Consider the following 21,522-nt stretch of genomic DNA (forward strand, 5'->3'; position numbering starts at 1 on the left):
TAAAATGTCAGGAATAGTTAATATATCCTTTACAGATTATAATACAATAAAAATAGTTATTGGTTCAGGAAAGACAAGACACAGGCCTGAAAGGGTGCTTAACAGTGAAATTATATATAATGAGTGAGTCAAAGAACAGATCACAGAAACAATTATGTGAAAGAAAATAATGATGAAATAACATGCCAAAATCTCTAGGTTATAGATTATTCATCACATGTTTGCCTTTGTGCCACTATGATTCTGTTTTCCTCATAGAGCAAAGTACCTTCCTTGACGGGCACTCCATGCTGGACAGTCTTGTACCTACATCTCCTATGTCTCACAGTCCCTACCAAAGTTTCTTGGAAAGACCTTGAGAGTATCCTTGTATTGTTACTTCTGACCTCCATTTGAATACTTACCTTGTGTGAGGTCTCCATTAGAGGCTTTGATAAAATATGTATGTTTGGCATTTAGGCTGTGCCCAGCCCATCAGAGTTGTATTCTCAACAAATGAGAAATTTGGAATGCCGTGGATAAGTTCATTTACTTTGGCAGTATACTTTCTAGGGATGTGAATATAAATGATGAGGTTGGTGCACATGTTGCCAGAGCTAGCTCAATGTTTTGGTTGATCCAAAAGAAAATATGTTGGAGAGAAGAGGTAAGCTGCCTCCCAAACTGGAGTTGTATAGAGCTGTTGTGCTTACATCATTGTTGTATTCTTGTGAAACCTGGACAGACCACCAGGGTTATGCCAGAAAATCGAACCTCTTCCATTTGAATTGTCTTAGGAAGATAGTGAAGATTACTGGGCAAGATAAGTACTGATTAAATAAAGAGCAATTTAAAAGTCTGAAAAATATTCAGTACTCATGACTAGATCATGTCAATATTATTAAAATGATGATACTATCAAAATTTTTAATGTTGCACCAATCAAATTTCCAGGTGGTAATTGATAGAATTTAGTGAAAATGATGACAGAATTCATTTGGAAAAAAAAGAAAATCTAGAATATTAAGAGAAATGATAAAAAGAAGTAGGGACAAAATGGGAATTCATTTCCATACCTCAAACTACAAAGCAGCAGTCATCAAAATCATCTGGTATTGGTTAAGAATATAAATAGAGCAATGGAATAGACTATATGGGAGAATCAGAAATAAGATAATTCAAATTAAGTGTTTAATAAAGTAGAAAACATAACTTAATTTGGGGGTTAGGGGTAGGGGTGCTTTTTTGATAAGAAAACTGCTGAGAAAACCAGAAAGCAGTCTATCAAAAATTAGGCCTAGATTCGTACCTTTATACATCATTTCCATAGTACATTCTAAATAAGTTGTATAATGTTAAAAGATTATACTTACTATAAAAAATTTAGAAGAGAAATAGATCATATTCCTCTCACAGCTACGGGTAAGTCATAAGACAAAGGGAGTTACAAAAGTTAAGAGATGCCTTTGATTACTAGAAACTGGTTTCTGTACAGACAAAATCAATGCACCAAAAATAAGAAAAGAAATTGTTTAATGGGAGAATATATTTGGATCCAGTTCTTCTGATAAGGGTTTGGTATCCAAGACATAAACATTTATTAAAAAAAAATATATGTACACATAAACATACATACGTACAAAACTTATACTCATTCCTCAATAGATAAATGGTCAGCAGATATGAACAGACACTTAAAGAAGAATTGTAAACTATTCACAGCCATGTGAAATCATTTGGTGGGATGGGGTGATTTCTGCAAGTCTGATAGATATTATTCCATCTGCTCATTTTCATTTAAAATGTTTTGTAGTAAAATAATTTGCTTCTTAAAAATCAATTTAAAAAATTTGCATACAAATTATGAGAATATGCATACAATTATGAGAATATTCAAAGATGTTTTAGTTTATCTCTTATTACTGACATTGAATATTTTTTCTAGTAATTATTAATAAATTGTCTTTTGTGTCTTTAAAAAAATTTGTATCTTTTGATCATTTATAACTGGCCTTTTCAAATTAAGTTCTATATAAAAGAAATTTCTTTTGTTGCTCATCTCTAATAATTCCTTTTCTTTTGTTTAGTAGAAAAAAAAATCATCTTTCCACAATTAAGGAGTACATTATTTTCTTCTTTTTTTTTTTTTTAAATGTTTGTTGTCCAACTGGAATTCACTGAGGTATATGTTGTATGTGTTATGTAAAGCTATTTTCTAGAATAATTTCAACTTGCTCATTGTAATAATGTTGTAGCTTCTTAGGTAATGCTTTATTTAAATTTTTTATATCTGTTCTTGACTCTTGTTTACATTCCAGAGTCATATATGTACCATAAAAGAATTTGATAGAATCTCTTCTTTTAACTGCTTTTTAAAATAGCTTATGTACAATATATCTAAAACCAAAAGTTACCATTATTCGTAGTGGATAAACTAGAATCCTTTCTCATAAAATTAAGGGTGAAATGAAAAGGGTCCATTGTCTCTATTTCTGTTTGACATTTACTAGAAATGTTGGCCTGCAGGAATAGAGAAATAATAATAACCTTTTTTTTTTTTTTTAAATTTAATAGCCTTTTATTTACAGGATATATACATAGGTAACTTTACAGCATTAACAATTGCCAAACCTCTTGTTCCAATTTTTCACCTCTTACCCCCCCCACCCCCTCCCCTAGATGGCAGGATGACCAGTAGATGTTAAATATATTAAAATATAACTTAGATACACAATAAGTATACATGACCAAAACGTTATTTTGCTGTACAAAAAGAATCAGACTCTGAAATATTGTACAATTAGCTTGTGAAGGAAATCGAAAATGCAGGTGTGCATAAATATAGGGATTGGGAATTCAATGTAATGGTTTTTAGTCATCTCCCAGAGTTCTTTTTCTGGGCATAGCTAGTTCAGTTCATTACTGCTCCATTAGAAATGATTTGGTTGATCTTGTTGCTGAGGATGGCCTGGTCCATCAGAACTGGTCATCATATAGTATTGTTGTTGAAGTATATAATGATCTCCTGGTCCTGCTCAAGAGAAATAATAACCTTTATAATTATTATAGAGTATATAAAATAATTGGAAGTCTACCCTGTAACATACACAAGAACTACATAAACATTACTACAAATTAACTGTTTTGTTTAGCTACCATTTATATAGTTTCTACTATGTTCCAGGTAGCAGGCTGAGTGTTTTGCAGATTTTTTTTTTTTTACTTTTATTATTTTAAAATAATGCCATTGCATTTTATTTATAACACTTTATTTGCAGAAATAAAAACAGAAGCAAATCATTAGCAGAATATTCTTTGCTTGTGGATAGGATGTCAATATAATAAAAATGACAGTAGACAGTTTAATGTTATACCAATAAAAATACTAGATTAGAACTAGGAGAAAATAACGAAATTCCTATGGAGACAGAATAAAAAGGAAGTAATAAAAAGAAGTGGGAATGAAGAAGATCCAGCAGTGCTAGATCTTAAACTTACAATGAGTTTGTTTAATAGTTAAAATATAGAGACCAATTAATGGAACATATTAGATACAGAATATGCAGAAGTTGTTTCAAGTACTTTAGTGGTTGATAAACATAGACCCTCCTTAACTACAATGATAAGGACTAGGAAAATTGGACAAGAGCAGTTAAGAAATTTTGAAGTTTAGCACAACACGTCACTCTGGAAAAGGCCTCATATCAAACACATTAGAGAAATGTGAAAAAAGTTACTAGATCTATTGATAGGAAAACGTTCATAATCAAATAAGAAATATTTGAAGAAAGAATCACAGAAGTAAAATAGATAATTGGTTTCCTTTCTTGTACTTCATTGTGCCTTGTGCTTATCAGTATCCTTAAAGTCATAACATCACATATATTTAAGGGCCTTTGGTGTGGAATGAATCTAAATCATACCCCTAAAGCCCCATTATAACATAGAGGTGGCTATTCAGCCTCTGCTTGAAGACCTACAATGAGGAGGGAATATATTACCTTGCAGGGTAGCTCAGTTCAATTTTTGTAGAGCTATCAATGTTAGAAAGTCTTTCCTTTCATTAGGTTTAAATTTTCCTCTCTGTAACTAATAACCATCATTCCTATTGACTTATCAACACATTTCTCCCTCCCTCCCCCATCTCCCCTTTGCCCATAAATTATAACCCATCTTCCACATGGTAGATCTTCATTTACTTGAAGGTAACTATAGTGTCATGACCAGCCTCAGTCTTCTTCCTACTACTAATCTTCATATAGCATTGAAGCGGGTTGTGGTCCCTTTAAAAAACTGTTTCTCTTATTGATCTGTGATTCCTTTCAGATTCCCAGCCCCTCCTGGCTGAGGCACATCCTCCCCAGACAAATTGTTTTTCCAGGTTGCCAGAGCCTTTGATTCAATTACAAATTCTGGTCAAAAAGCATCCCTTTGAATTCCAGTAGGACTTCTGGGCTTGTCCCAGCCCCATTCTGACTTGCTTGGGCTGCCCAGCCCCCACTCGTTCGGATCTGCTTGGGCTTCCCAACCCCCATCAAGACACCCAATATAATGAACTTCCATCAACTAAAATCTTTGCAGATGGACCTCCGTAGCTTACTCAGCTGCCAGGACTTTCTGTCCACTGAGAACTGTATTCTCAGTGCAAAACTCCATTTTCCATAAATCTGCCACTTTAGAAGTCAGTCTCTGGTTAAACTGATATCTATCTAACAATAAACTTTCATTTTGCAACTAATATTCGGGAATGAGTTTATTCTTTCACTCCTAAAACCTGCAGCCGATTTAATGGGGATTATTTATAATTCACTTATATCCACTAACCTCTAGACCACTCTAAACCTCATCATATAATTGTATGACTAAATTTATAAAACTTTACATTTATTTTCGGTCATGAAAATTTGCAGTTTGCAGAAATTTGTAATTATAAATCTAATATCTCTTAATTGAATCTCTTTTAGATTAAAGCAACAAAGCACAAAAAAGTATTCCTTCCATGTCAAGTTTAAAATAGAAAATTTTATGTCTGACATTCATTTTACAACATATTGTTATCTATCTGATCCTCCCTACAGTCGTATTGAGGGTAGGTAATAGAAATTTCATTATGAGGAAACAATGTCAGAGAGGTTAAATGATTTTGCCCATGATCAGATAGATAATAAATATGTGATACAAACCTGTATCCCTCTTGACTCCATACATCAGGGGTCCTCAAACTACCCCGGTGGGCCAGATGCAGCAGCTGAGGGCGATTATCCCTCTCACTTGGGGCTATGAAGTTTCTTTATTTAAAGGCCCACAAAATAAAGTTTTTGTTTCTGCTATAGTCCAGCCCTCCAACAGTCTGAGGGACAGTGAACTGGCCCCCTATTTAAAAAGTTTGAGGACCCCTGTCATACATGGTATTTTTTCTAGTAACAACATAGCTTCTTACCATCATAAGTTTGCCCAGTATAGTAGAGAAAGCCAAGTGCTTTCTTTTACAGGAATAATTTTGACTGCTAAGCCCCAATTACCTTTCATCATTAGTCTGTTGTCATATAATGAAGTAATCTTTTTCCCCCTGAGTTTTGGGTTTATGAATACCACTTTTTTTTTTAATCCAGTTAAATACCAAAACTCCAATAAGACCTTGTTGATGACTTTGCTTTTTAGTTTATATTATTTTCAATTCTGAGAATAAAAAGAGCCTTTCCATAATATAGTACAATAAAAAAAAGTTGATTGCACACGAAGCTGCATATCTTCAACAACGTATTTATTCTATCAGAACTTATTATGAGCTATTTCCTCCTAATTGTCATTTTGTCTACTATCTTCTCCCCTCCCCCCAGAAAAGCTGCCAAGGATGTGTGGAAAACTTTGTTTCTCATTTTATACATTCAATCAACTCAAATTTTTATATATATATATATATATATCCCCATGTCTAAATATCTATACTCATTTATCTAAAGATAATTATCACTTCATATTAGAACTTCTCTGTTAATGTCATTTTCATGTTCTCTTTGACTAAGATCTATTTTAGAAATATGTTGATGCTGATTTTTTTTTCTTTTTAGAAAAAAGAAAATAACTCATTGAACAGAAAGTTTATATTATAAGATATTTTAGGCCGTGCTGTTTAGTGTATAGATAAGTGAATTTAGCCCTGTTTTTCTTTCCTTATAATGGAGGAGTGAACTTATCTGTTAACTCACAAATTATTGGAGTCGTAGAGTGAATGAATAATTTAAAAGGCATTTATTAACCACTTGTGCAAACATTATGCTATCTTTTAGGAATACAAAAAGAAAACAAGACTGTGTCCCTTGTCTCAAATAAATTCACATTCTAAAAGTTAAGAGGGAAAGGAAAACAGACAGTGATACATCTTCTTTAACATCATTTCTATTAACAACACCATATTGGTTCCTAATGTTGAACCACTTGACACTGCCAAGCAACTTTAGTGGGTGAGAACATTTTTTCCCAAACTTTTCTTAGCTACAGCTGCTGAGGAGGCAGAAACTGCAGCATTTGCCGAGGAATTTTTTCTCCACAAAGGTTGCTCTATATTTGTCATGTCCAGTCTAGAAGCAGGGGGCTACTGTTCCTAGCAGACCTGGTCAACTTTAAGCTTCTTCTTCTTCTTCTTCCTTTTTTTTTTTTTTTTTTTTTTTTTTTTTTTTTTTGGCAATTTAAAAATTATTTATCTCTCTACCCCAAAAATCCTGTTAAGTATTTTTAAATTTGAATTCCAGTTTTTCTCTCCCTCCTTCCCTCTTCTCCCTTTACCTTTCCCCCACGATGTTAAGCTAAAGGTTATACATGCTCAATTATTTAAAACATTTTCAAATTGTCATTTTGTGGAATAAAATTCAGACCAAATGAATAGATAGACAAAAAAGATAGAAAAAGTGAAAAAGTAGTGTTCTTCAATCTGTACTCAGAATCTGTCACTTCTTTCTCTGTAGAGGGATGGCATTTTTCAATCTTTGGGATTGTGTTGGATCATGCTGAGAAGAGCCAAATTATTTGTTCATTGTATAGTTTTTCTGTTGATGTGTATGTTGATCACTTCATTTTGCATTAAATGCAATTTATTAGTTATTATTTTTATAAATATACATTTTATAATCATAATAAAATGTTTTTATATTATTATTTAAATGCAATAATTAGTCTTTAAAAGTCTTTGAAATCATCCTGCTTATTACTTCTTATAGCACAATAGTATTCCATCATAGTAATATAACACAACTTGTTTAGCCATTCATTTAATGAGTATTCTTTCCATTTTCAACACTTGCCACTACAAAAAGGAGCTGCTAAAAATATTTTTGTACATAGAGGTCCTTTTCTTTTTTCTTTATTCTCTTTGGGAAACAAGAGCTGGTAGTGGCACTGCTGGATTAAAGGGTACACATAGTTTGATAGCCCTTTGGGCATAACTCCAAATTGCTCTCCAGATCAGTTTACAACTCCAACAACAGTTTAGCTGTTAATTTTGAATAGTGGTATTATGATGGACTACTTTTCTGCAAGTCTTGCTATTGTCAGTGATATATCTGAGGGCCAAGCTGGGAGTGAGGCCAGTGGGCTGAGGGGCACTGCTGTTCTTGGGGCTATTAAATTCAGGGTACTAGGTTTTCTCCACCAGGGTCTAAGGTGTGGTTGTAGCCAAAGTGGATTGGCTGGCTTGGTACATTTTCTTTCTTTAGAACTCATTATATATGTGATTGCAGTTGGGAGTTGTTTTAGAACTATCATTAATTAACCATCCATCCCTTTCACTTGAAATATTTTGAAGCAAGAGTCTTTTGACAGCTTGGTAAGAGAAATACTAGGCAATCTCTACTTGTAATGAAATTAAATTTTTAACTGTCATTAACTTTTAAAGCCACTGTATCTTAAGAATATCATATTTAAAATATTATCTCTGTTATGTTAGAATTTAATGGAATACTTCAAAGCATTGAACTTTTATCATGGACAACTTCTTTGGTGTTTATTTTTTTCTTCCAGGTACCTTAAAAGGTTTAAAGTGATGAAGATCAAAGTTTTAAGAAGCTGGTGCCGTCAGATTTTGAAAGGGCTTCAGTTTCTTCATACTCGAACACCACCTATTATTCATCGGGATCTTAAATGTGACAATATCTTTATCACTGGCCCAACAGGATCAGTCAAGATTGGAGACCTGGGTCTGGCAACTCTGAAGCGGGCTTCTTTTGCCAAGAGTGTAATAGGTATGTTTATGGTGTACCTTGGAACTTAAATAGCCTTTCTGACTGTCTTTGATCTGGAGGCTTCTTGGCCTCGACAGATTTTTCATTAAATAAATCTTAAAGAAAAAAATAATGATGACTATATAGTAATTTTTGCTTCTGAGGCATATAACTTTTGGTAATTGTCCTGTTAGAAACTTTTATATAGTGATATATTGGATAATATTGATATTATCAAATTTCATTATCAAATACATATTGAACTTTTTGTTTATCAATTTAATTGGTATTTGAGCTGTACTTGTATGTTGGGGAAGTACAAAGTGATGTTGAAGAAATGGAACTGAAATTGAATTCTATTTTTTTTACTATGTATCTAAATAGCCCATTTGATATGTTCAGCAGCAGGGGACTGCAACCTGGTTGAAAATTGTTAAAATTGCTGACTCATGGTTTTGTCAATTTTACTCCTGATCTCCAGGAGTTAAGTCGGGGGGGGGGGGGGGGGGGGGGAACTAAACTACTTTATCTTCCCTTTGGAGCAGGAAAAAGGAGGAGAAAGCACTCTTTTTGTCTATGATCATTCTCTCATAAAAGCATAGACTCAGAAGGTTACGATAGATTTTGAAATGCCTTCACATTAGTTTTATAAAAACTTATCAATTTCCCGTTCAGACCCGATTTTTAGATATTCTTAGAAAAAGGACAAGTACATAATGTGGATATTTTTTAGCTTTGCAGACATCACCATTGGAATATTAAATTGTATCTGTCATGCTGCCACTTTTGTTTTATTGCTAATAATAGGAGAATTCTCCTAAAATTGCCCAGAAAAAAATATTTATTTGACATCTTCAAATCTTTGACCAGTTTCATATAGTGCACAATTCCACGTGGGAATGCACTATAAAGAGTCTAGGATTAACTTTCTTTAAACAAACTCTCTGCTTATAACTCAATCTCTCTGTATTTCTGAGTATTTTTTTGCCTGTAGGATGTCCTTCACTATATTTCCTGTATCTGCAGTAGGCTTATAATGTGTACTGCAGGTGTAATGGTAAGTATGTGAAGAAAAGGGCTGTGGTGAGTGGCCTTTGTGAATGATTATATTTTAATTTATTCCTTGCAAATATTTATTGAACACTTGAGTTTTTCATTGTAAGGTCTTTATAAAGTGGAATTGAACAGATGGAATATATAGAGAAGAGTAGTAGGGGGGATTTTAATCAGTACTACAGTTTGGCAGCAGAGGGCAGCAAGTATTTAGAAATTTTCAGTGTATCATCTTTCACTTCAGGTAGATCTTATGCTTCACTTGTAGCCTTGCTAGTTCCTTACTTTTTCTCTCCATTTGTCATCAATCTGAGTTTAATATATTAGATATATTAGATTATATTGTATTAGATGTTGTTCAGTAAACTCACTTATGAGGCAATAAATCAACAAATATTTTTCCATTCTGTTCTTATTTCTCATAAAGGCCTTGCAGTGAAAGACACCTGTGAATTACATTGATACAACAGACTTAAGTAGGGTTCCTCCCTCATTTTTTGCTTCTACTTTCTCTCTTCTCTCACAGGTGGCCCCCCTGCTTCTCCCTGCGGTGAGTAACGTCTGCTGCCTCTGAATTGAGACTGAATCGTTCTTTTAATTTAAGGTACCCCAGAGTTCATGGCCCCTGAGATGTACGAGGAAAAATATGATGAGTCCGTTGACGTGTATGCTTTTGGAATGTGCATGCTTGAGATGGCCACATCCGAATACCCTTATTCTGAGTGCCAAAATGCTGCGCAGATCTACCGTCGAGTGACCAGTGTAAGTTTTCCCTTATATTTTGACTGATTCTTGTGCTTTTTCATGTATAACCCAGAATCTAAGGGTGGATTCTTATGGAGACCAATCTAAAGTTTAGGGGAAAGATATTGAAGCTTTTGCTTCTAGAATAGCATAAAAGTATGTGTACAAACAAATCAACCAACCTTCTTCTATTGAATTCTTTTGTCAGTTTAATGTCAGGCCCTTGTAGTGAGGTAAATCATGATAGAAAGTATAGTATCAATTGGAAAACATAAAAATGTTATTGAAATATCATTACTTTTCTTTATTGTTTAAACAGTATTCCTATATCTTGTATATTCCACCCCAGGAAATTCAGTTTGAAAGGTTTTTTTTTTTTTTTTTTTTTTTTTTTTTTTTTTTTTTTTAACTGTAAGTTAGAGCTTTTGAAAAATAGCAAATTTTTGGGTTTAAAATGTTTGGGTTCTACTCAACGTTTATTTGTCTGCCCATTTTGTCTTCAGTGATTTAGTTTAATTGACTCAACAAACATTTATTGAGCTATTTCTTAGTGATCTTATTTCTTAGTGATCATAAGTTAATAGCTGACTAGTCTTTAAATCGTTCTTGACCACAGTGGTCTGTTAGCAGGATTTTCCAGTGCTGTCCAGTTGGAACATTTAACAAAATGATTAGGTAAATAATTACAAAACAGGCAAGGTAGTATTAAAAGTGTTACTATAATAAATGAATGACAGAAAGCATCAAAATTAAACTAATTGATTCTGCTGAATTTTTAACATACTAAAAATGTAATGATCAATGTTTTCTGGCTAGTGAGAGTAGTATTTTTACATGTCTTTAATGAGAAAGAAAAAACTTTCTCATATATGAACTTTTGATTTTTCGGAAAAGATTGGGGACAGGAAAATTTTAGACCATAGTTGCTAGTATGATTTATGATTTGCTGGAAAAGCAAAAACCCTGTGAATAGGGTTGTTGTTTTTTTTTTTTTTTTTAATGTTTCATATAACATTATTGCATACTAGCATCTAATATTCCAGAATTCAAATTTAAACTGTGTTGAACTATAATCTTGAATATAGAATGTAAGAGAGGTCTTTGCATTCACAGAATAGTAGAATAGATTGACTCTTCTTCCACCATCCCCCTTTTACCACTTAAATATTTTTCAGTTCATAATCATCATTCAGCATCAGTAAACATCTTACAAGTTTTTAGTTAACATTTATTTACATTAAAGAGAATTGAAGTGTCATGTCTCATCATATGAATTTACAATACAGTTTTGATTAATTCTTAGCTAAATGGTTAACCACAAGGTTTAGTATTAAAATTTCTCTTTTAAATGACTTGGTAAGGATATCTCCTCATCTTGAATCATGGCTTCCAGATCTTTATTCCTAAGTGCCTTGGTTTATTATTTCTAGCTAAAATAAAATATACATTAAAAAAAATTTCCCTTTCTCCAATCTTTACCCCCCCCCTTTTTTTTCTCAGTGACATCCTTCTCTCAGACATATAGTTTGAAATCTAATACTCATTCTTCTTTCTTAGGCTTTTCTTTGTAATTTCTTTATTAGCTTATTCTGTTAAATCAGGCTGAATGATATGATATAATGAGCAACGGGGCAGCTGGTTGGCACAGGAAATAGAGGACTGGCCCTGAAGTCAGGAGGACCTCAGACACTTAATACTTCCAAACTGGAATTAAGTCACTTAACCCCATTTGGCAAGTAGTTCCTGGTCCCAATGAGCAAAAAGAGTCAAACCTAAAAGGATACAATTTGCTATAGAAATGTATTGATGAAATGTGGCTAGACATTTTCCAGGTTGTTTGTTATAAAACGTTATGATGACAATCTGTGAAAAGAGAATCTTAGTTTTATGGCCATCCTACTTTTTCTTAAATCTTCTTAGCCACATAGAATCTTAGAAGACTGAGAGATCTTAAGGTCATCTAATTTGTAATTTCTTTATTAGCTGCACTTGAATAAGAAGCCCTTTTATAACTTTTTTTTTTCCCCTGAGACAATGGGGGTTAAGTGACTTGCCCAGGGTCACACAGCTAGGAAGTGTTGAGTGTCTGAGATCAGATTTGAACTCGGGTCCTCCTGACTTCAGGGCTGGCGCTCTATCCACTGCACCACTTAGTTGCGTGTGTGAGTTCCTACTCCCCCTCCCACTCCCCCATGTCTTGAACCTAGCAGGTGCTTTTCTTTTGGACCAGACATATTATTTCGTCACTTTGAAGAACTAAGTATAAAAATTACAACAACTCATAACTTGGTTTTACAGAGTTGATTGAATTTAAATAACTAGACCATTCACACAGCTAGTATATGTCAAAGGCAGAACTTGAGTCTAGATCTTCATTATTCCAGGCCCAACTCCCTCTCCAGTAGATGCATAGAGTTTATAGAATAAATTCTTTAATAGATATCATAATATTTCATGACAATTGGCTTTACAACTAAAGGAGACTTTATTCCCTCTTTGTAGTTCAGTAGTAATAATAAAAGTCACTATTTGTGATAATAAACATTTTTTAGTCATGTTCCCACAACTGTTTTCAGAACCATAATGAAGATAATACACACACACGCACACAGACTGCAGTGTAACTATCAATAGAAACTTATTTAGCTGCGTAAATTAAATGTTTTGCTAGTATTCATTCTATAAAGAGCAAAAGGCTTCACTCTATGTTTTTTGAGCAGAATTAAAATGATTTTTTTTCAGCATAGTCATCCATGTATGCAACTTAAACTGCACAGTATAACAAGTCCTATTGCACGAATTTCTGGTTAAAGAAATTTGTGGCCCAATATCTCTATGTCTAACTATATCCTACTGGGTGTCCATATAGCAAACAGAGAGGGAAAATGGACTGTGCATATGGGAGCTATATACTGAGACATTATGTGCTACTGCTTCTTTTGGCTACCAGCCATTTTTGATGTTGCAATATTCCTATTTTGAAACTGGTGTGGATTTCATTATGTATCACAGACAATAGTGCTGCTGTTTTGCAGGCTGCTATTGGAGATTCTTTAGCTAGGCTATCTTTTTTAGTTCTAAATGTCTCTAGTTAATCTTAAGGAATCCAATTCTTGACTATTTCTCTACATAAATAAGACCTGCCCCTGAATATCTCAAAGGAACATGCAGTTTGTTTTTATAGCAACATTAAAATAGTTCTGTGTAACTTTTGTTACTGTTAAATTAAAAGAATATTTTAAAACTTTCTCTTTATAAATAAGATTTTCCTTGGCCAGGTAGGATACAGGATAGAACGCCTTTTATAATATTTAAAAGAAAATAGTAATCCTTAGCTTATTGCACATAGCTTTGTTTTTATGCAAATTCAGTAGCATTTTAACCTGTATGGTCTTTGATTTCCTGCTCTTTTAGTTAAGAAGGAAGTGCGCATTTGTTAGTTGTATTGCCTAGATCCATTTAACCCTTAAAGCCATTTATGGTTTCAAAGATGATAGCAAACCATAGGATTTTTAATTTTATAAGATGTATATTTCCGATAAATTGTATGTAAAAAAAATTATTTTTAATTGATTCATTTAGAGGACTTTTCCCTTTCCAAATTACATTGTTAATCCTTTCATAGAATAATCTTTGCTTTCATTGCTTTTGTGTGTAAATAGGATTTTTTATATTAAATTGGCTTTTAAACTAAGTTACTAATAAAAGTTCACTTTTACATGTATTGTTTTGTGTAGCGTTTTTTCACTTGTAGTACTGTGAAATGCAAACATGTTTATCCCCACTTTACAAATAAAGGATCACAAAGGTGACGTGACTTGCCATTAGTTACATGGCTATCAGGACATGACATCAAGTTCTAGGTCTCTTTCCATTCACTTTACAATGTTGTATCTCTAGTTCACTTTACAATGTTGTATCTCTAGTTACTTTGAAGTGCTTCTTCCCTTTTCTAAAACCACAAATGTCTATTAGCTGTGTCACTAGTAAGCCAGCATAGGAATAGGAGTTTTTACTTTCTTGTTGATTGAGGTCAGTTGATACAAGATGACTGCTATCATTATTTGAAATGTACTTTCCATATTTCTAGCCTTATATAAACCTGAGTTATGTGGCTGATAATTTGGATTGCTCATGGTTCAGCTCAAAAAATGTTTATTGAGCACCTATTTTGCACTAGCTCTAAGGAAAAATAACCAGAATAATTAGAACATTTCTTCCTTCATAAGTTACAATCCAGAAGAAGAGACTGACGGTTTCACAAGTAAATTAAATATAAAATCAAATGTGACGTTCATTGTATTGTAAGATAAAGTGATAGAAAAACCCTTAAACATAATAAAATGGCTTCCCATTATTTTATAGTTAAAAGGGGGGGTTACATGACATGTCCCAGATCCAGCCAATGTAGTAAGTACAGAATTCAAACCCAGTCACTGATGCTTTGGTCTACTTTGCTAGTTTCATTAGAAATGCAAACAGCAGGCTACAAAATCTCATAAATTGGCATCATTGCTGTAATTATAAGAATTCTGACTGAGTCAAAAGACTGAAGCTGAGTTCCCTACTCACTTAAGTATCACCTTTGTGACCTTAGAAAGTCATTTATCTTCCTTGGGCCTTAATTTCTTGATCAATAAAAGGAAAAAGGTATTAGACTAGATGACCTCTAGAAGTTTTTCCATACTATAGCTATGAATTTCTTAATACTTTTCAATTTCATAAATGAGTAAACCAAACAAGATTTTGGAAAGAAATTAATTCCATCTCATTGAATAAGAACACTAATCCAAAGGACATACATTGTTCTTTCTACTTACATTCTAACATAAAATGTCCTCTCTCAATAATGTACAATATATATGAAGAAGACATATAACTGAAAACTTCAGGGTTCAAAAAATAAAAACATAAGCCACCTACTCAGTAGATATTATGATACCAACTGATTAATAGAAAGAATTCCAGTTCAATACAGCAAATAATTTATTTATTAAACATCTGTGTGTGAGGCAAAATGCGAAGAATTGTTGATACAAATACAAAATACAAAGTCTCTAACTCCAAGGAATTTTTATTTTGGGGAATGGGGGTGTAAAGGGAGAGAACAACAGCATATGTAAATTAGATACATGATTATTTAAGAGAAGGAGTACTAATGACCAGAAGGAATCATGGAGAGATTATTCTTGTTAGTCTTCCAACTTTCCCTTCTTCCTTTAGTCTAATCAGGGGTCCTCAAACCACGGCCTTCGGGCCAGATACGGCAGCTTAGGACAATTATCCCCTTCACCCAGGGCTATGAAGTTTCTTTATTTAAAGGCCCACAAAACAAAGTTTTTGTTTTTACTATGAGCCAGGCCGTCCAACAGTCTATGGGACAGTGAACTGGCCCCCTATTTAAAAAGTTTGAGAACCCCTGGTCTAAATCTTGATTGTTTTCATTTATCTAGCAGTTCAAATGAAAAAGAAGATAAAAAAGCTGGCATTCCCCCTACTTATTTGCAATTCTAGAAAATTATTTTGTGGGTAAAGATGGTTCCTGCTTCTCATTTCTATTAATAACATCAGTCATAAAGCTGAAAGGAACCTAGTAAGGACCACTCTTTTGTCTTTGTGAAAGTAAAGCTCAGTCTAATAATTTAGAGTAGATTGAACAAAGTAGAGGATAAAGATGCTATTACCTTCTTCAAGAGGTGTGCTGTACGCAGCAAAAATTGTCCTGCTTCAATTTCACTTCTTGTTTGATTTTTTAAATAACACCACTCGATAAAATTGGACAAAAAATGGACAAAGTGAGTAGTTACTAATGACTGGCTTTGGTATACTATTTTAACATTAAATTTTCAATTAAATTGGAAAATGTGAAACAAATTCTGTTTCAGTCCTGAGTCTTTAGAGAAAAGCTAGAAATGATAATGTGTGTAAGTGGTTTGACAAATATCACTAGCACTTCACTTACATAGTGTTTTTTAATATTTTAAAATCATTTTCCTTATAACCATCCTGAGTTAATTCAAGTATTATCTGTTTTATGAATGAAGAACATCTATCAATCAATGAGCATATTAAATACTTCATAATTGCCAGATATTACATTAAGCAGCATCAGCATTACCAAAGGCAGCTTAAGTAGCTTAGTTTGGAGTATTGGACTTAGATTTGAGTTCAAATTCAATCTCAGACATTTTATCAGTAGTGTAAGTCTGCCTCAGTTTCTTGTAAAAAGAATCCTCTGCAAAAAAGGAATAACCATCTGTTCTTCCAGGATTGTAAGAATAAAATAATTTGTAAAGCACTTTGCAAATCTTAGTGTCTTATAAATTCTAGCTATTGTTATTACAAAGAAAAGCAAAAGTATGTTATTGTTTATGCACTTATATACACATGTTATGAATTGACAAGTAGGAGAAAGGAAAGATCCTAACATCAGAAGCTTTATTTATTTGCCAATTCTCTAGTTTAGATCTATAGGTTCTTAAGAATCATCTTGAAACATAGGAAGCTTCAGCCACTTGGGGAACCGCAAACACTGACATTTTTACCAGAATACTACTCTTTTCCTTGTTTGAATGAAGTCTTCAGATTGCCTCAGAACCAATAATTCTGATAGGCAAGCCCCCTTTATGTTAGAGGCAGATCAACTTGGTGACCCTTCTTTTTATAAGAGGATATTATAGAGAGAGGACAGAATCACTACAGAATGTGCTTTTTTCTGGCATAAGGCACTTTGTCCTACTTTGTTTTGTTCAGAATGTAAATTGTAATATTCAGCAACCTTGTTATTAAACAGTCTTTGTGTATAAACATTAGTATTAAAGTCAGTTTCTAAAAGCAGTATTAAAATTAAAATTTAGAAAATCAAACTTTTAAAAATTTGCTATTACTCTAATAGTAATAGGTCAAAACCAGAACTGGAGGGGTGGTAGGCCAGGGTGGGGGTGGTGGGGATGAATTACTTTTGCCTTTATTTCCAGATCTCAACCCATTTCTTGGAGTAATAAGACCAGGGCAACTGGCCTAAAGAGCTCAATTAGTGAGAGATTACTTTTTTGTCAGTAGCAGTGACTTAAGCCAAGTATAAGACAGCTTTGAATAAAGAAAAACTATTTCATAACTCTGTGCTTTATTTTTGGATCTTGAGCTGCCTGCCTCACCTGTATGCCATTGATTTCCAGAATGATTCAATGACAATGGAGAGCAATGTCTACACGATGCTGTGTTGCTTCTAGAAGGATCCCTTAAATAAGTCACATTGTTTTTCTATATGAAGGACAGCACTTTTGAGGTTGCAGTAGCACACAAGTTTTCTTGTGCCCAAAGAGTAATGAGCCTTGGTATGCTATGGGAATCATGAGACCAACTAATTTCCTATGAACAGTATTACTTAGCAAGGTTTGGTAGGGAGATGGAGGAGGCTTGTTTTCCATCAGGATCATAGGGTCTGTTCAAATTCCTGTAAACTAATGGTTCATACCAGTAAGTATCTGGCTGAATCCAGCCCCTTAACAGCCAAGCAAGAAATGTGGAGTACTTAATTACTTTGTTTGTGTAATTTGACTTTGTCACTAATTCCATTAGCCCCTAGATTTCAAGGTCTGAATGTTCTCTCTGAAGGGAAAAAAAAAAGATTAAAGCAGTTAGGGTAAAATTCCTTTTAGTTTTTACATACCTAAGTATATAATTCACTCTGCTCTTTTACAGAAACATTGAAGCTGATCTCTGATTAGATAAGGGTTAAAGAGTTGGTGAAAACTTAGAGGATTTCTTTAGTTTTGAATTGTTTCAGATCCATTGGAACAAACTGTAATTAATAAAGGAAGAGAATATATTACCATCATGGATGATAAAAATTTAAATTATACTTATTCAGAAATAATAATTTCATCTTAATTTTTATATGCTGGAGGTAAAATCTTTTTTCATTTATCTTTGTAGAGGTAGGAAATGTACAACATTATAATAATATAAAAAAGTACCTATTTTTTTGAACTCATGCTGATGAACTAGGGGGCCCTAGTTTCCTAGTTTCCCCTAGTCTGTATAACTTGTGTTCAAGTTTTTCCAGTGGTGGTATAGCACATGAACTCTTTTGAATCATAATTACAATTTTGCTTATATCCCTATAATAGACAATTAGTTTAGACTTTGAAAGTGAAAGAAAACCTGTGTGAGTGGCCTGGAACTTGTCTGAAAGATATTTTATTGTCGGTGCCTTTTAAAAGTTTTTATTATGTAATTTTGTTCTGTTAGTAAATAAAAGTTGCTTCATAAAACCCATATAGACTCTAAATTGTTCTGAGTAAACCCAATCTTTAGGGTCAATTCTAAGACTAATTTTCAGAGTAAGTGCTAATCAGCATTGGTAGAAGAAATTATCTCATTAGGAGTGTCTTAGTGAAATCATTGGTTTGTTTGGTTAAAAACAATTTTTAAAAATCCTCGATTTTACTCTGGAATCTGATAAAACTTATATTCCATATTTCATTAAATAATGTTCAATAGGGATAGATTGGATCTGTGGTTTAGGGAATTCTCAGGTAAAGAAGTTCCCTTCCCTTTCTCAATACAGATTATCACTTGCTTTTTAACACAGTCTTTTAGAGTTAACTTAGAACACTCAGATGTCTTCCCCAGAGTCATAGGACTTTTTGGCCTCAAAGGCAAATTGCAATCTACTGCTTCAATGGTAAAGAGAAGGAAAAAAATAACGGGCATGAGAAATGTACTTCTTATGTTTGTTATAATTAGTTCTTTCAGTTTAATATTCACTAAGATAATATTTTCTACTGTACCAGATTTATTAATACTATAAATCCACCCCCCACATACACCCCCCCTTCAAATGAAGGAGTAGTAATCCTAGTGTTGTGCAGTGGGCATTGTCTATCCTGATCATCAGACATTTATTGAATACTTGTGGGAGTGTTCTATTAAGTGCTAGTGACAGAGAGGAATACAACACATGGTCTCTGCCCTCAAGTCATATTTGGGGAATAGTATAATAGTACATTCTAAATAACAAAATGAATTATATAGAGAGTAAATCAAATAGTAGTTCAAAGGAGAAAGGCAGTCACTGAAACTTAGGGAAGTTGAGGAAGGTGTATGACTTTATTGACCCTTAAAGAAAACGCAGAACCATTTTAGGGCAAAAAAGAGTGGAAACGGTCCTTATGGGGAAAACACCGTAAACAAATATTTCTATTTAAGAATAATTAGTATTCCTAGAGGTTAGAAGAACAAATAGGTATCAAATTGTAAACGGTCTGAATTCTAGGCTAAGCAAATAAGATAAAGTGAAGTGGACCACTTCATTTCTCTAATAGTCAAATGTTCCCAAGGGTGCTGACTTTAATGATCCTGGCTTCCTTGCTTTCCCTTCCTGCCTGGATTTCTTTTCTTCCTCATCTCTATCTCTTAAAATCTCACCTTCTTTGGGAAAACCTTTCCTGAGCCCCCTTAATACTAGTAACTTGACTCTCTTGAATATGTCCAGTTGATGTATATATCTTATTTTTACTAGGTGTTGTTTGCACGTTTCTCACTGTTAGACTCTTACGTTTCTTGAGAGCAAGGGGATTGATTGTTAAATTTCTTTGCATAGCCAGCACTTTTTTTTAATACTTGTTTTTTAATAAACCAGATTTCTTCAAAGACTATCTTACTTTTTATAAGATTTGCATTAGAAAGGACTAGTTGAATGGAGAAGTCCCTCCATTTGTTTTAGTTTTTTCATCTGTAAAGTGGCTATAATAGCACCTAGACTCTCAGGTTTATTGTTGTAATCAAATGAAATTATTTGTAAAGTGTCTAGAACGGTGCCTGGCACATGGTATGAGCCATATAAATATTAGATATTATTGTTATTGTTATTACCTTATACATCCTTTTTTACTGCTCAGTTTTGGCCTTTATATCTTTTCTGACTTAAGTATTTAGTTAAATGGAGTTCTAGTTTTATGTACATATTAGCCATTAAATAATTACCCTTAGGAAGAGGAGGCTGATCCCATGGGTTAGGGGGTGGAGCTTTGAACAAATAAATAATCTCGTTTTACCTGCCCTTGGGAACTTGTGCTATTGGATGAGGATTCATGAAGCAGAATAGTTTTTTGTTGTTTAGCATGTGATCCTGTTCTTGGGGCTAAAAGAGAACAACCAGATTCCAAAGCAGAGCAAACTGATGTCTCAGAGTTGGGGAAGTATGGCTAATGTTAAACTGGAAACTATGCTTCATTCCAATTTGGAAATCTGCCTTCCGTGTGCTGTGGGTTAATTTAGACTTTTACCATTCATTATCCACACATCCCAGCCCTATAACCTTCTGTAACTATCCTTCTTATTATCTACCTTGTCTTTTCTGATGGATTTTACTAAGAGAGATTTTTGCTCGGTATTGGTCATCTTTAATTCCCATTGCTGCTGCTGCTCTCAAAAGGATTGTACAAATGAGGTGGGTAAAGGCTTCTTTGCAATCACTTGGAAATATGCATAAAGTACTGTTGAATTTATTGATTGGGTTTTGCATATTTATAAAATAAATTAATATAATTTGGCTAACCTTTAATTTAAGTGATTTGATTCTTAGGGATAACTGATAGACAAAAACAACAAAGTTAAGCAAATATTTGAAATAGTTGTAGTTTGAGCAGGGAGGGAGGGTTTCCTTTATTTTGAATGGTCAAGAAAAAGTGTGGGGTGTTTTTTTCCCCCCTATCAAGGTAAACTTAAAATTTAACAGATTTGAACCTGAGGCTTAAAGTAAATGAGGCTGAAAATTCTAGGAATTGAAAGATTGAGCCATTGGAGATAATCCTTTAGGAAGTGCTTTTGTTTTTCTGCTTGGTCAATTTTGCATCTGCATGGAATACTTTGTCCAAAGGGCCCAAGTACATGAGATGCAAAGCAAAGTGAGTCAATTTTTTATCCAAATAAAGCAATATGTGTAAATATATTTGTATTCATGTCAGCTTTTGATCTGTTTACCTGCAAACTCTTCAGCAGCTGAAATTGTTCAGATTATGTGTAATGCTTAGGGTATATGACCCATTCCTGAGAGAATCCAGAATGAGTATATTGATGAATCCCACATCTTGAAATGTGGAATTTAACTAAATATATAAAAGGGTACATTACTTTGATTAGTGCAGAAAAATCTCAAATTGTTATCTGAGTTTTTGTACAAAAAAACATAAGTAAAGCAGTTGCTCAGGCAGATCCTAAAGTATTTTAAAGTTGGCAAAGATGTTTTAGAGTGAGTATACTAGAATGTTTAGCAAACTAGGTAGCAGGACCTTTTACTTACTTTTGCTTTTGTTATGTGAAAGGTACTCTTTTAATCCAACTTGGATTCTGTTTTCTTTTTTCTGGTTTGCATTTCTTTAAGAACAGTTCTTCTTGATGCATGTACTTACCTCTGGATAGAATAAAATGAGGAGAGGTTGGGAGGGGGGGAAGAATACCTTTCTAGTTATGTAGAGATGTTTCCTTAATTTTTCATTGAACTGATTTATTAAAAACTGTTAGT

The 21,522-nt window shown here is 33.5% G+C and overlaps 1 protein-coding gene across 11 annotated transcripts in view; it reads left to right on the forward strand.

Moving 5' to 3' along the window:
- The window catches only part of WNK1 (WNK lysine deficient protein kinase 1), a 145,980-nt gene that overhangs the window by 67,079 nt on the left and 57,379 nt on the right, over positions 1–21,522 (forward strand). For all 11 annotated transcript variants that reach the window (XM_031939538.1, XM_031939539.1, XM_031939543.1 and 8 more), the window contains exons 3-4: positions 7,996–8,216; positions 9,853–10,010. In XM_031939538.1, the coding sequence (XP_031795398.1) occupies positions 7,996–8,216; positions 9,853–10,010 (379 nt within the window). The remainder of the gene's footprint in view (positions 1–7,995; positions 8,217–9,852; positions 10,011–21,522) is intronic.

Source organism: Sarcophilus harrisii, chromosome 5 (genome assembly GCF_902635505.1).
Source record: "Sarcophilus harrisii chromosome 5, mSarHar1.11, whole genome shotgun sequence".
In the NCBI taxonomy this organism is placed as follows: domain Eukaryota; kingdom Metazoa; phylum Chordata; class Mammalia; order Dasyuromorphia; family Dasyuridae; genus Sarcophilus; species Sarcophilus harrisii.